Raw genomic sequence first — 16,591 nt, forward strand, 5'->3', positions numbered from 1 at the left:
GGTTTATTCCATCGCTGTAGCGCGTATATTAATCACAGTACAATTTTGTCACGTATCCTCGACCTATGCTCTTGGCCACTGACTCTTGAAAGATCATTGGTTAAATCTAACCAGACAAGTTAAGAACTTCAACAGATTATGAAAGCTGTCTGCATAAGAAGCTATAAATGCCTCAAGGAAGTGGCATTATTACTTGCTGACAACACTCGACGCTTTTTACCGCATGCAATATAATATTATTATCATCATTCCTACGTGATATGAATCGAGATCGATGTCGCAGAGAGAGAGAGAGCGAGAGAGAGCCTTGAAAGTAAACCTTGACTCTGCGACTAAAAGGAAAATAATGTAATTTTTAGCAAGGTCAACTTGCGTAACTTTAAAATCTTTCCACTCTTTCAAACCTTTCATCTCTTTAGAGCGCGACCGAGAAGCACCATTTTCTTTTCACAAAGTTTATGCTGTTCTGACGAAATTGTAAAGCGTTCACCAAAACGCTGCAACAACGGAACGAATGTGTGCAACGTTATATGTGCGCCGAAAAATAACATTACGCAACACAGTGAGTAACACACGCGTTTGTATGCCGCTCGGTACGCGCTCGTTTGATACACCGATGATAACGTTAGTGCAAACTAGACTAGTGCATTACCGCGGGCAGTTCCTGTCGGCTGTAAGCCGGCCTTATCGCGCTTTTAAACATAAGTGTGCGCACGAACGACGTTTTTTTTATTTATTCTAAGCACGCCCGCGAAAGCCGGGAAACTATACCTATATGTAAGCGCGCGGTGCGCGTAAGCGGCGTAACGTATTACGTAGGGCGAATATCAGAATTTGAGATGAAGAACTTGCTGTGAGAGAATGTGTAAACGCGTATCCGCGCGTTACGCCACGCGTCTGAACTTGCGATTTTGCAGGATGCAATTATGCAACGCCTGAGCCGAACGTTATTACACGGCGCGCAGGAGGATAATTTCGCGGTGGCACGCGAGACCCGCCGCCGCCGCCGTCTCTATTTTCCACGGCCGTGAAGATGCGGTGCATCGTGCGGCGGCATCGCAAATTAGCTCGGAATCTTGACCGCGCGATCGCATCCACGTGGGAATTAATTACGACGTTGTCCTTACGTTGCAAATCGATAAAAGCCGGACAATGCCGACGCGATTTCCGCGGTATATATACTGTGCGAAGTGCATGCTCCGCATGTTCGCAATTACACGTTCGAAAGAAATAGCATAGTCATTATTTATGTCGGCGAAGAAGTTCGATTCGATTTTTTTTCTCCGCATGCGATATAAATTACGTAGAGCTGGCGCGATTAATCGGAAACGGAAGGAACGAAAAGTTATCGGGATTGTAAGCGTGGAATTTTTCGCAGTTTTCTCGTAAGTGTTGTTTTTGTTCGGCATGCGTGAAGATCGAATCTCGCCCTCGTTTGTATATAATCCGGTTTCTACAAGTTTCTAAAGATTTACCGCGTTCATCAATGTTCTCTTACGCGGAGAATTACCGAGATGTATTTCCGCCGATATACACAGAAAAGTACATAATATTACCTGCAAGTAAATATTACTCGTTTTAAGTAGGTACTTGATAAGTTTATATATCCGTAAATCTACCGTAAAGTTATCACAAGCATCATATTTACTCAAAACATATTCTGGATCTTAGCAAGTGTAGTACTTCAAACAAGAATATTTAATTAATACTAGAATTCGGTTTACTTACTATGTAGAGTCTACGGAAGAGAGAAGCATATACTTAAGTACATAATATTCTTGGAAGAAGAGTAAATTTTTCTTCTGAGCAACTTTTCTTAGACTTGTGTCAAGTATATATTAAAACTATACACGAGAGAAATTTTTTGCTGTATTAGCAAATTATTTGTCAGTATAGTGACAGCAAACACTTGGTTTGCTGCGAGAGCTAATTAATTTAGCAATAATAGCAAACATTTTGTTGGCAATAGCAAAAAGTTTGCTTTCGCAGCAAATCAAATTTTATTGTCGCTTAAATTTCTCTCAGTGTATTATTAAGAAAATATTCTTTGTTGAAGAAAACTATTACTTAAAACAAATAAAATAAAATAAATACCCAAATAACAAAACATGCCATGACAAATATGAGTCATATAATTGTAAATAGAGTTGCTTTTTGTTTGCTGCATTTTTGTCCATACTTAATTGTATATAAATTAAAACTGGCAATATAAGTAAAGCAAATATTCCTAAAGCGTTGTCATCAAACAAAAGGCAAAGTAATAGGAAACATTTTCTACTTGATGCAATAGCAAGTTTCGGGCAACACATAGTCTTTGTAATACACATAAACATTTTAGTAATGAGGAGTCACCTTGTTCCGTTTAATTAATTGTTCGACTTGATAACAACTTGCCGGCAAAATTGCAGATATTTCGTTATCTGGGTAATTGTTATTCTTGGCTGTGGAATGATATTTTTCTGTGTGTACGCGTATTTAAAAAGAACATTCAGCACCTAACACTTGACCGACTTGTTTGCAGGCGAGGCACGTCACGGGAAACTACATTTCAAGTTTGGAGTTAGGTACCTCGTCTGCGAAGTCGTTTATGAGGCACTTCTGCTTTAATGATATATCGATCTTTCATACACGGAGGTACGTTGATATAAAAGACGAGGAACCGATTTCCTCTGAGTGAAAATGTCGAGGTAATCTTTGAGCCATGAATCGCTAAAAAGCAATGAATTTTTACCAAGTGAATTTCAAAGATCCACCGATAAAGAATAGAGAAGTATCTTTCGGTTAATCTAATAATCTTACATTAGATATATTCTTATATATATTAAATATATATTAGATATATTAAATATAATGTAACTGTACAATTAACTTTAACAATTAATATAATCAAAGTATATTAATTGTACAATTATTATGTAAAATGACAAATTAATTATTAAAGTGTATGAATTGTACAATTATTTTAACACAATTAATAATCGAAGTATGTTGAAAAGGTGAAGTGTTATTTAAAGAAAAAAGGAAATAGAATATTGTGAGAAAATAATCCAGAAATATTTCAATAAATATGTTCCGAGCTCATAAGCATAAGTATGTTTAGGCGATGTTTGAAAATTAAGAAGAAGTGTTCTAGATGCTCCCTCTCACTGTTTTCTACTCTTTGGCAATCGCGAATACACTTAAGTGCACTTTACTTCACTTTCGGGACGACTATTGATTTTGTAAACAACTGGCAGTCGACCAAAGCGTCCTTTCACGAATTGCGAAAAGTGCATATTGGCAAGTATGTTCACGAGCAAATAAACAATTTTCGTTCGGATTTCAATATCGAAGTAATCGACTAGTATATCCCGGTGTGAGAATATGAAAGGTCGGCTTTGTTATAAAAATAAAATTGATCGAATAATGTTTCCAAACAAAAACCATTATGTCTTATTTTTATTCTTTAATAATGTAATCTAATATTTCACCGCAAAAAAATACTTGATTAAAATTACAACAAATACTCTCGTATAATTATATTATTCAACAATTTTCTTTATGAACAAAGCCATTGTCTTACATCGTTCTGTGACAGAATTTTCGCAGAAGAAAACGATAGATAATAATTGCTTAGTCCGTCGAGAGATTAGTTGAGAATGTTATTTATGCCCGCGGACGCGATATATTTGCGGAAGGACGACAAAGGAAGAGAGAAAAGAAACCGGGGAGGATTTTCTACTCATTGTTAACATAACGCGATATCTAACATTAACGACTTCGCGACGACGCGATGCGAACCCCCTGCGATTGGAAATATCGCATTTGTGGCGAATTCTGAAAAATTTTAATTACGCAGGGCAGGAAGAAGGTACATCCGTAAAATAAAGGTGCGCCGTAAATGGAACGTCAAATATTTCTTCGCGCGTAACGCGCCATGAAGCCACATCCGGCCAACGGGAAATGCGATGCTGATGACTTCTCTCGAATCAACTCGCGGGGCACTTAGAAACGTCGCTGCTTTAAAAGCGAAGGCACCGCGGCTACTAAGTCGCATCAAGATACTTTGTTGAGATTTCAAAGCAAGATCGGAGTTTATAATAACGAGGTCGCCTTTAAATATGAGATCATCTCACGTTCACTTTATTCTCACTCTAAACTTTGTACGTATTATTTTACGAGATTAAACAGTAGTAATGTTTTCATTACTGTTTAATATTTTATCTCTGTTGACCTCGATTTCGTGTAAACGTATAAGATATCAAATGTCGCTTTATCCGTACCAATTGTACTAAATTATATAATATTGCCGAAAGCAACACGTCTTGTAGTCCAAGAGCTGACGACACTTTTGGCCAAGTGATTTTATAAATCACGATTTTCCGTTATAACCTGCGTAAACGACTCTCCTTCGATAATCCGAACACCTGGCTGGCCGTACTTAGGGGGTTTAGAAGTACGCAGGTGAGAAAAAAAACGGATTTTCAAGTCATAGTATAAGTCTTAATTTTTATCGGATATTGATAATTGATCACTCAGGAACATGCAAATAAATTGCCAGTTCGATTGCTCGGGGGGAATTAGTCGCCAGGCTTAATTAAAAATAATTAAAAATAATTATTTTCAAGTCATACTATAAAAGCTGGGGTTTTTTTACTAACAAGTATAGTGCTAACACATACCACCCAAAAAAAACCAAGTAAAAATTTTGGTGGCAACATCTCTAAAAAAATTATTGAAAATGCACAAAGCCGGCGCGCGGCGGAGAGGTCTGATGATGGCCTCAATTGTTTTTAGCGTCCATGAGTTTTTAAAAACGTGTATTTTAACTATCATTATCGTATCAATTTATGAAAAAATTGATAAATAATAAATAGTATGTAAAAATAAAAAAAATGGCTTTGCTGGCGCAGCGTTGCGTTTTTTGTGAAGATAGCCGGATATAACCGTCAGACTCCTCCGCCGGCTTTGTGCATTTTCAATAATTTTTTTAGAGATGTTGCCACCAAAATTTTCACTAGGCTTTTTTTGGGTGGTATGTGTTAGCACTATACTTGTTAGTAAAAAAGACCCAGCTTTTATAGTATGACTTGAAAATAATTATTTTTAATTATTTTTAATTAAGCCTGGCGACTAATTCCCCCCGAGCAATCGAACTGGCAATTTATTTGCATATTCTTGAGTGATCAATTATCAATATCCGATAAAAATTAAGACTTATACTATGACTTGAAAATCCGTTTTTTTTCTCACCTGCGTACTTCTAAACCCCCTAAGTACGGCCAGCCAGGTGTTCGGATTATCGAAGGAGAGTCGTCCCCACAGGTTATAACGGAAAATCGTGATTTATAAAATCACTTGGCCAAAAGTGTCGTCAGCTCTCCGTCTATTGTCATACAAAATACAAACGAAAAACACATGACATAACCGACATCAGGTTACACAATGTCCTTTTCGGACAATAATGAATAATGTATAATCGTTTTCTGGCTTTTCTTTTCTATTTCTACATGGCACAATTTATCTGTGTAAATACAGCGTTATATAATCAATGAATACGAGATGTTTTTTCAACTATTAATTTCGGGAATTACTTATGTTTCTGTTTATTCTAAAAAGAAATTTCGCAAAAGAAGATTAATTACAAATTGGTCGAGGAGACGGTAAATCATAAAAGAATATATTCCGCAAATGTTTTTTACACTCTTGACATTATATGTCATCAATATATTATAAGAGATTCTCCGTTTTCTCGTGAATTCCAATTTTCACGGGATATCACCTTGAAGCGGTTCGGGAGAGAGAGCTTATGCCGCATTTATGTCACGGTCATGAATCGAGTGATTGCTTCGTGGGAATCCAGGACCAGTTTTGAGCCACAAGACTACTTTGGAGCCCGCAGTTATCGAGAATATCTATATATAATCTGTGCTGAGAATAAAAATTCAGAAAGATGTTTCTTCAAGAAACTTTCTTGCTTCTTCGAAATTGACAATATTTTAGATTAAAGCACTAAATTAATCGTAAAATATTCGAATAATTCATAACTTCTGTCACTAATGAATCATCTTTATCGTTGTCTTTTTACATTAATAACATCATTATAAACGTACTGGGTTTATTTTATCGACTTATTATGTCTTATATATAATATATATATATTTTTTTTTTGAAAACGGAAAATAATTATCCGCGAGAGTCACCTAAGATCCTCACGTGCGACAAATCTCAGAAAATGGTGGAGAAAAGCCGTTCGCAGCAATTAAAAGAAATCCTCATTATCTGTTCAACCAGTCCGCTGGATCCGGAGGAAAATAATCGGGAAATGAGTAAAAAAAAGTCCCGCACGTTTTTGTTGGAAAGACCAATTGGAGGAATTCTCAAGAAAGTAGCAAGCTGAGAAACGCGAATGGCTTATGATAAAATGCGCCGTTAACGGTTTACAACCAACGGTGGGATTGCATCGCTCTAATAAATAATTTATTCCTGATAAATCCTCGGTTATCTTAAACGACAATTTAATTCAAGGATTCAAGGATACCTTGTAAGAAATATGTTACCTTGTAAGAAATATGTTATCTATTAAATTATTCGCATTTTTTTCCTTTCCGCTAGAAACAAGTTAAACTCTGTAAAAAAATTACTGCTACATAAATCTTTATTTCTGCTTCTTATATATATACAATATATATATATATATATATATATATATATATGCGCGGAGACGTAAACACTTTTTACATCTGTTACGCGATATGCATAATGATTGAAACTCAATAAATGAGGAAAGTTTATTGGAATATCACAAATATTACAAACAAATATATTTACAGATATATTTGTTATAAAATTCTCTTCTTTTTTTTTACTTTCAATGAGTAACGACCGATTTTACCGCCTCTGATCAAACTCACTCTTCGTCTCTTTTCTAAGGGGAGAGTTAGAAAGAGATGAGAGTGAGTTTAATCGGAGGATCAAGTTAATCGGAGGCGGTGAAATCGGCCCTAATCTTAAAAGTTTCTAAATATTTTCTACATTCGGTATCATATGTTATATAATGAATAAGCTATAGGTGTTAGTAATAAGCTGTATATAGCACAAGTATATAGTACATTCTTATTGACCCGAGAAATCTTATATAAGATCCGAACATTTTTTAATCACAAAAGAAAGAATAAGCGCGAATATTAAATTGCATAACTCGTCATCAATAATACATCGTGCAATAAGACCATCGCAATTTTAAGATTGCGAAAGTGCACTCTGGACAAATTCTTCCGGTTACGCAATCTCGTTTTGTTTACGGCATACCGTGACCTAATAAACGATCGATCGGACACGCGCTGCAACGAAATGACAGATTTACAAACAATTATAATGTTATCACACTTCGAATCGAGGCGACGTAAATTAAAAACTGCTCGATCTCACAATTTTCTGTTATTTCGTAAAGTAACAACTAATACCGCTGCGCGCCGTAATCGCGAGAACCGAACGTCATGATTTCACTGATTTTTGGCTGTTCTCTGGGAAAAATTTGGTGCCCACGATTATGGTAATCAAATTATTTGGATAACCCTAATTTTACGTATTTGGCCTAGAAATAACACCGCGTAACTAAAAATCATAATTTATAGCTATTTCAAAGATTTTTAAGTTATACTAGTCAATTCTCTCAATTAGTTCTATCGATATTCTCAGTTACGCAAAGATAATTTTCACTTAAGGGGCACTAAACAAAATGTTAAAGTGCTTAACTGTAAGTCCAAAATAAAAATTTTTCCCAGAGTTAAAGACATTCTTCGGACGGTCACTGAAGCGAACGGTACTCACGTTTGATACAACACCCGTTGCAAGCAGATATGATCAATGGTGAGGAAAGAGCGTATCAAGATAAATAGACAAACTGTCGACGTGCAGCACGGCTGAAGCACGCGTTAACAGGACAGACGAAAATGTGAACAGTGTTCGGCCGTTCACCTATCATGCACGTGCGCTCGAGCTTAGAAAGTTGATACAACAGATGTGATATCGGCCGCGCGCGGTCTTTAGCCGTGGCCGTTCAATTCGTTCAGGCGTCGAGCCAGTCATACTACATATGATGCGATTTCTGACGTCAAACCGTCGTACGTATCCGCACACGGTTCACGCGCGTAACGTTCATGATGAAACGTGCAGTAATACGACGTGACACGTCTCGTCACGTAAGTGGCACGATTTTCTTTACAGATATATAAAATAAGTAACATATGTCCGGCAAAGAGGGACTTGAAGCTGTGCAATCGTGAGCGCGCACTTTTGAGTTCGAGAGAATCGGGTTTTTTTTTTACTCACTTTCCATCAACGGTGCCATGATGCGCTTGCCGTTTTTCCGCACTATCAGCAGGCACGTGACTCGAGAATGGAACGCGAAATTTCGAAGAGAAAAATATTCGGGAAGACGCGAAAATCGATCACGGACGCTCGGACGTTCCAGACGATCCGAACGGCGTCGAAAAGCGCTCGAAAATGCGGCTGGCACCGCACCGGTATCCGCTCTTATACGCGGTATAAAAAGTTTTCAGGGTCAAGAAGGTAGGCAGTAAGCGTCGATTTTGCACGAGCGCACGTCGACTCCGTTACCTGCATGCGAATGTGGACTGACATATAATTTTATCATCGCTGCCATTATAAAAGTGGCCGTATAACAATAAACAAAACTCAGCGGCGACGTGGCAATATGGAAATAAAACAGTATAATTAACTTAACGACATACGCGATGGATATCGCCAGGAGGCGCGACTATCAGGTCAAATCCAACTTACTGATTTGAAAAATTTTTGCGTATGTCTTGGAATGTGTATAATCTTACCATGTGTAAAATTGCAGAACGATTTACTGTTTCTGAGATATTTGCATTAAATGTTATAGATATACTCCCTATTGATGTAAATGTCATATTATGTGTCTCTGCTCTTATGCGGTAAAAATGAATGAAATTGTTATGTTATACTTCTGTGACATCAAGACTGGCAATCACGGTTTTTTTTATTTTTTAAGTTGGATTTTTTTTTTCAAATTTTAAATAATTTATTTAAACAATATCAAGTATGAAAGTGGGACAAATGCGATTTTTCTGCCTTTTCTGTTCCAATGATAACATGTTATTTATGAATTATTTTTGAAATTAGCTTTACACTGTTTAATCGTGAAAACAAAATTATACCATATATAAGAAACAGTTGTACCTCCTTAATTAAATCGTTATTAATTGATAGAAACGTCAAATATAAAATATTTAATTTTAAATGCCAGCGTATCATTCGATATCGATAAGCAACACTCGCGTTTATTATTCTCGTTTATTTTCGCGGTGCTAACGGCCTGTAGAATTATTCGTGAAGAGAAAAAAATATTCTTTTATAAAAATATATAAAATATTGAAAACTCTTTGAAAAAAGAGTATTTAAAATCAAATATTGTTTTGCTAGGAATTGCTAGGAATAAAAAATTGTATCGTCAGTATATATTAAGTGTATGTATAATTACGTGTATTTATCAATTTTCACAACTGCCGTCCGTGATAATTGTGAGAAACATCGGTGTGTGATAAAAACGTAATTCGATGCAAATAAAAACTTGAATAATTTCTCAAGTCAGCATGAGCGCTGATTATTTTATAAACAACGAAATTGGCTTAATGATGCAATTAATATCGTTATGAAATCTCTTATGCAACGGATATGTGAAAGAGTTGCTGAAATTGTATTACTTATTTATATTGATATTTTATGTTACATTTCTCATTTTGTACTAATTTGTACGTAAGTTGAAATATTAAAAATTATAACTTGATGTTAAGGCCAAGGTTAAGACACCTACTATTATATGTTTAACTTTTGCCGAGAAAAATTAATTTGTTATAAGTCTTTTTACTCTTTTTATGAAAAAAGTACGACTTAGGTAACCGGTTCCCTAAATCGTACATATCAATTTCCAAAAACATACCTTCGTTAAAAATAATAAATTTGCGAATAAAAAATGTACGGTTAAGAAGATTTACACTGTGATTTGTTATATTAATAACAAATCAAAAAATATTTAACATATAATAATGATACGACTTGTGAGAACTCATGTTTAACATGTTCCCTACACGCATTTACTATCACTAATGGCACTTATCACATATGTGATTAGATATATTTGATTTAATATTTTATGGCTATATAAAGAATTAATAACGTAGTTATAAAATAATAAATAATGTAATAAGCGAATAATTGTTATAAAATGATAGGTATATAAATAAGCATGTTGTCAAATCGTACTAATATGATTTAAGAAACCACGTGGTGATATGATTTATGATATTATACTATGCGATTTATAATATTATTACGATTTGTGATAACACGAAGCATGATAAGTTTTATAAAGATATTAATTTTTTTAATGATTGTAATATGTACATAAAACAAATATACATTGTTCTACAATAAATCTCTATTTTTATGGAAACGTAGAGTAAAACCGCGTGGTTAGATTATTATTAGCTACATAATTGATAAAAAGTTACATCAATCGTATCGGACTTTTTAAAATGTATAATAGTAACACGCGCAAAAGTAAAATGTAATTTCGAAATTTTTTATCTATATTTTTCATTGCTCATTTATTTCACATTTTTATTAAATTCGTTTATATTCAGCAATAAAAAAAAAATATAAGGGTTAAGTAATTAGTATTCATTTATGTAGGCAACTCTTCCATAAATAATATAATAATATGATAATTATTATATCTTATGCAATGTAATAATAAAATAAAACTTTATCACACTAGATCATTTGATGGCGGTACACAACATAATGTAAATAAGCCCCACTTGTCGTACTTGTCATTTTACTGCCACAAAAGTGAAATGTAATACGTGCAACGAAACCTGCACGGAGTAAATATGAGCTGTTTAAAAGAATTTTCTTTTTTCCCGACGCTGCACATAAAGTTGTTATATTAAGTTTCGCACCTGCTGGGACCATCGTCATTTTGCCGAACTGCAATCCGTCGATCCGACTTGGTGGTAAATCAGTCACATGAGAAGCGCGAACGAAAGATTGACTTGGCACTGACGTACAATAATGTGCACTTTATGAAATGATGTGCACGTCGCTAATGGAATACGTTAGAGCGACGTTTCCTTCTATATAAACGAGCACGAAGTTCGGGCCAGTTTGATCTTTACCCTTCCGCCGTCACTCGCGCGACCACGTTACGTTATGCCTCCTATATCTATATTGTCTCTTCCCCTCCACTTTATTCGCATTTAATATGTGGCCAATGATTCATATGCAATGACAACGATGCAAGCCGATGCAAGCAAATGGAAGGGGAAATGCAAATAAAAAATTATACTATAGATAAGAGGTATCGTATTACGATTTCAATGATTCTCACGAGTGATGTTATTTTCGTTTCCTCACTTCTTCGTATCTTACTAATTATCTCATTTTTGACCTACTTGTCTCAAATCGCCTGCCACATGGGCTTGCTATAAAAAATCATTTATCATGTTTTTTCTCGCGCTGTATTTTTTAAATCGGAAGGATGCAGTAGGTAACCTCTTTTCCTTAACATTTTCGCTAAGAGAAAAAAGAGATTACAATAGCCGGAGAATCTATTGTTAAAATGTGTAATGCGCGGAAAGAAGCTTTATATTACATACATTAAACTTTTAATGTATATCAAAAAATTAGGTGATGGGAGCAAGAGTATAACAAAACCTCAAGAAACTACTGCATTCCGTGTTCCATTATTCACCAGCCAGATTCGAATATTACCTGACAATAATTTAAATAAATTAAATAATTTACTTATATATATATATATATATATATATATATATATATATGTATTAAAGTATGCACTTATGTGATAAGGTAAATCCTTTGGTTTTATATCACATATATAAATAGTAGATAAAATGCACTACAAAAAAATATTATTTCAAAATTAGAAAGAATTAATTTACAAGCTTATATTAAAACAGATAAATTTAATAGATATCTTTATATTTTTAAATTGTCCCTTTTTTCAACATTCATGTGCATTGTGTACACTACGTATATATATTACAACTTTTTACTAGGAATTATTGAATTAATACGCTGATAATATATATAACTACCAGGAAATAATTATTATGCTATTCCAATCTGATATAATGCAATCACAAAATGCAAATATAGAATACGATTATTTTACATTTTTTTACAAAATTGTGTGTATGGTTCGATACATATCTACATTTTAATGCAGATTTCTAAATTATTTATTCAAACATAATATCCATAGCATAAAAACATTTGCATACTTCGTTTTTATTCTTTTCTGCTCTTTTCTATACCATATTATGTGTTACCTATACTATTATATTATAGATATATGTTGTAATACATTGTAATTATTCAAAAATTAACAAAATTTGATAAACAAACTGACACAATTAAATGTGTCAAAACAATTAAAAACAATTTTTAATGAAACAATGTGTCACCGAATGTCTAGCTTTATGACGTAAAACACAATGTGCTATGTCTTTGTTTAGCCATGAAAAGCTTCTCTTTTCATGGCTCAACAGATTTTCTCGATTAGTTAGATTTTTTTCCGATATCATCAATCTTAAAAACATCTTCTCTATTGCGGATTTCAAAATTATTTACGCGGATTATCGAAGATTATCGCTGAAAATGTGTCGAAAGCAATTCCAAAGATAATCTCCCGAGATATACTGTGGAAAATTCTGAAAACTAGTCATCAGAAACTACCAGCACCTGCATCATTATGCAATGACGATGATGTTTGTATTCTCATAATTTGTTGTTAAATGAAGGTTCGCACATGTTCTTTACACATGTTCTTTTTTTGACGCGTTTTTCTTTGCAGATTTTTATACTTATATTCTCAAGGTATATACAAGAGGATGTAATTATAAATCCAATTTCTTGCTCAAGAAGTAAAATATAAAATTATGCAATAAATGTAACAATAATGAATAATATTTAATTCCGCGTTATATTATTTGGATAATTAAAAAAAACCAAGCAGTTTATCCAGATTGACAAGTTTTCACAGACTTGAAGATTAATCAATCTGTGTGGAACTCGTATAGAAAAGCGAGACGAGCGACAAGTGCAAATTTCACCAAATACTTATTTCTTCCTTCCAAAAATTAACAAGATATCTGTTGGTTTGCAAACGCAATCGCGTTTACGCTGAGTCAGATCGATTTCCCTTTTTTCTTTTCGTTCTTATTTAAGTGTTATGTGCAACGTTTTTTGTAACGCGTGCGCGCGTCAGCAGTATGCAGGAAAACAATTAACGACAAAAAACAAAACATAAAGAGTAGGTATGTACATGTACATGCGTCTTTAATGAATATCTGCTTGTAAAGTGTTATCTCGAAGCTATTTCTATGTTAGTTATTATTACTAACACAAGGGCGAAAATATCATCTTGCTCTCTTTTGGTTTCTTTCTGGCCCCACAGCAATGTCGATTTTTCTTCCCTCAGCCCTTTAAATTAAGATAAATAAAAAAGGGTGACAGAATTATTGGTCACTGTTGGATTAGAATTAAGGTGCAGTTTAGCATGTGCCTCTAGAACAAGTATCGAAACGCTGGCAAGGAGCGTGATTAGAGCTAATTTTCTGGCACATTTTATGTGCGATAAGATGTGCCCGAGGATGTGCCTGAAAGATTTTATTCTATGACCACGTAAATACTTTAAATAAACACAACAACGTCGCACAAAATATATAATTATCGAGATTAAAAAAGGCAAGATTAAAAAAAAACTAAAATTAAGAAAATTTAAATAAACTTAATAAAAACAAAAATTATAGCAGTAAAAAACAAAATACAAAAACTTGGTTAAAAATTAATTGGTAAAAGAAGTTATCTTAAAAAAACTCCCGACTGCTGCCTAAAGTAAGTTAAATAATAATAAAAAACAAAAAAACTAAAAAATTAAATAATAAAAAAACAAGTTTAAAAAGCTCAAAATAATAATAAATAAAAAGACAGAGGTTTAAAAAGTTTTGTATCTGTGACCAATTGCTGCTTTTGTGTTTTTGTTACTCGAGGTTGTCGGAATAAGAACATTTATGTTCATTTCCATTAATGTAAATTAACTTTAAAATCTCGGTTTAACTTACTTTTTATCCTTTTCCAGTTCTAAGAATTAGAAAAAAATGAAAAGTTAAACCGAGATTAAAGTTAATTTACATTGATAGAAATGGATATTAGAGAGCGTTTTATTTTGCAGAATTTATTTGATTTTCTTAAATTTTCTAAAAGTTTATTGTATCAAAGTTCAATGAGAATTGCATCATTAAGAGAAAATATTAAGCAGTCAAAACAACTGGGTTGTAATTTTTTATTAAAATGACAGTGCATTTTTCGTAAATTTTGTTAGAATAATTAAATTGATCAATTTACTTTCTCTCTTTACGCCTTTTTTAAAATATATATGTACATTATATATATATATATATATAAGATATCATCGGCTATGGAGTATCTGAAGATAGACTTAAGACGCACACGCGCACGATCTTATATATACGTATATAATGTCCGACTGTAAATCTCGGCTTACGAGATATTTTGTAAAAAAAATATCACGAAACGATCCATTTTTGCGTAGATTAATATCCAAGTCCCACGTTTTTATAATCGACTCTTATGAGAAATCCGATTCTCCATTATCTAGTTTTAACAAAAATATATATTTAAAATATTAAGAAGGAAATAAATTTATGTGAAGAGTATATCATATTGAAAATATTCAAATTTCAAGTTATTTCACCGCATAGTTTATTTGCAATACTAAAAGATTTAAGTCAATATGTAATACTCCTGTCATCCGAGCTGTGTGATAGAGGATACTTGACAACGCTGTTCGCGGAAAGATTTTGACGTAAAATGTAACCTAACACTTTTGTGTCACTTGTGTTCATATAGCATACTCATTCTCATGCATTAGACTGCTTCTTGAACTTGGCACCCGAATCAAAAATCTATTCTTTCAATCGATGGTAATCCTAACAACTTTGATTTTTCATTCCACAAGTCATCACTTGTAGTAACTATAAAATTTGTTTTAAAAAATATAAATATACGTGAAACTTTTACATACATATAATAATTTATATTCTTTGCACTTTAACCATATCCCATATTTTTTCAAAATTTTGGATCAATATTGTTTTAAATATCAATATTTTAGATTGGCAGCACTCCATATTTCTTTTGCATGAAAACGCTACCTCCTCACCCTTATCTCAGCCTTACAGCCTCCTTAATGTGTATTTAAATTCAAAGTGTAATGTTTACAAGGAGTGATTGATTAGTTACAATTTAATTCTAACAACTTAATTTTTATAATGCATTATTTGCGTCATGAACCTTAATGTCAACTAGGTACGAACATAAATGTGGAAGGAAAACGGGCTAATTAAGAGCCATTCGCTGTTCACGATGCAAAAGAATATTTATTCTGTATTTAATGTTCGAACGTTTCGGTCCCTTTTTGGACCATCTTCTATATAATCCTCGTCTTTCGTGAGATGGTCACCGTTTGTCACTTAATTTTACCATAAAATTTGTAAGTAATTTTGCTGTGAGAAACTGGAATTGTGAATTCATGTATGTTTATAATTGTGTTCTTTGTTAAAGTCTGAAGATGGTCCAAAAAGGGACCGAAACGTTCGAACAATAAATACAGAATAAATATTCTTTCGCATCGTGAATCTTTTTCCTTCTGATTGGATTTCCAACAGAGCCTTAACTCAACGAAATATAAATGTACCTATTCTCTTATTTAATAGTGTTATCAAGAAACATGTTTATGTTAAATATTATGTATTGTAGGGAACAATTAAATCTATTCCTGTGATTATTTATCTGTTTCTGCGTGAGTTTCTGCGTAAGTTTATATATCATATCAATAATATCGCCGTTTAGATTAATATTTACTGCGAAGCCGATGGAAATCGACAATCAAATAATAAATCTGTAACTATATTTTACATATTTTAACCATAAATACTGAAAACAAAGCTGGTTTTCCAAAATGAGATATTTATTTATTTAAAAATATATATAAGATATTCGCATCCATCTTGTAGAAAAGGCATATTCGAGTTTGTGCCGATGCGCGATGTAATAAATATTTTGTTTCGCAGAGTGTAGCTCACTTATCACAAAAATGTATTTTCCCGAGTCAAAATTTAAGACCTATTTTCGACCTAAATTTTCTAACATCTGTAGATGCTAGAGGATCAATGTAGGTTTAATTTACATGAAAACTTTAGTCCTACTTAGCGTCTCTAAAATAGCAGAAAACGCACAAAATGCTACTTTTAGGTTCTAAAAAGGACTTCAGTAAAGCCTCGTAAAACCCTCCGGGTTAATTGACTGATTGACATGTGTTAAAAATTCATAACTGTAAGTATAGTCTGATTTGTTAGAAAAAGAATTTAATATTCATTGATTTGTCGGCACAATGTACTAGTCTTCTTGTGCAGATATCTTATTATGTATTTTGTATTTTCCATATGCAATAATAGCC

The 16,591-nt window shown here is 33.3% G+C and overlaps 1 protein-coding gene across 3 annotated transcripts in view; it reads right to left on the minus strand.

Annotated features, from left to right (window-relative positions):
- LOC139812388 (alpha-tocopherol transfer protein-like) overlaps positions 1-16,591 on the minus strand; it is a 40,643-nt gene that overhangs the window by 4,907 nt on the left and 19,145 nt on the right. Inside the window, exon 1 of one of the 3 annotated variants that reach the window (XM_071777165.1) lies at positions 10,989-11,196. The exons of 1 other annotated variant lie outside the window; for it this stretch is intronic. In XM_071777165.1, the coding sequence (XP_071633266.1) occupies positions 10,989-11,007 (19 nt within the window). In that variant the 5' untranslated portion in view covers positions 11,008-11,196. Of the gene's footprint in view, positions 1-8,313; positions 8,499-10,988; positions 11,197-16,591 lie in introns of those variants that run through there. One more of the 3 variants, XM_071777166.1, reaches the window with a different exon arrangement.

The sequence above is a fragment of the Temnothorax longispinosus genome, chromosome 4, assembly GCF_030848805.1.
Source record: "Temnothorax longispinosus isolate EJ_2023e chromosome 4, Tlon_JGU_v1, whole genome shotgun sequence".
NCBI lineage: Eukaryota > Metazoa > Arthropoda > Insecta > Hymenoptera > Formicidae > Temnothorax > Temnothorax longispinosus.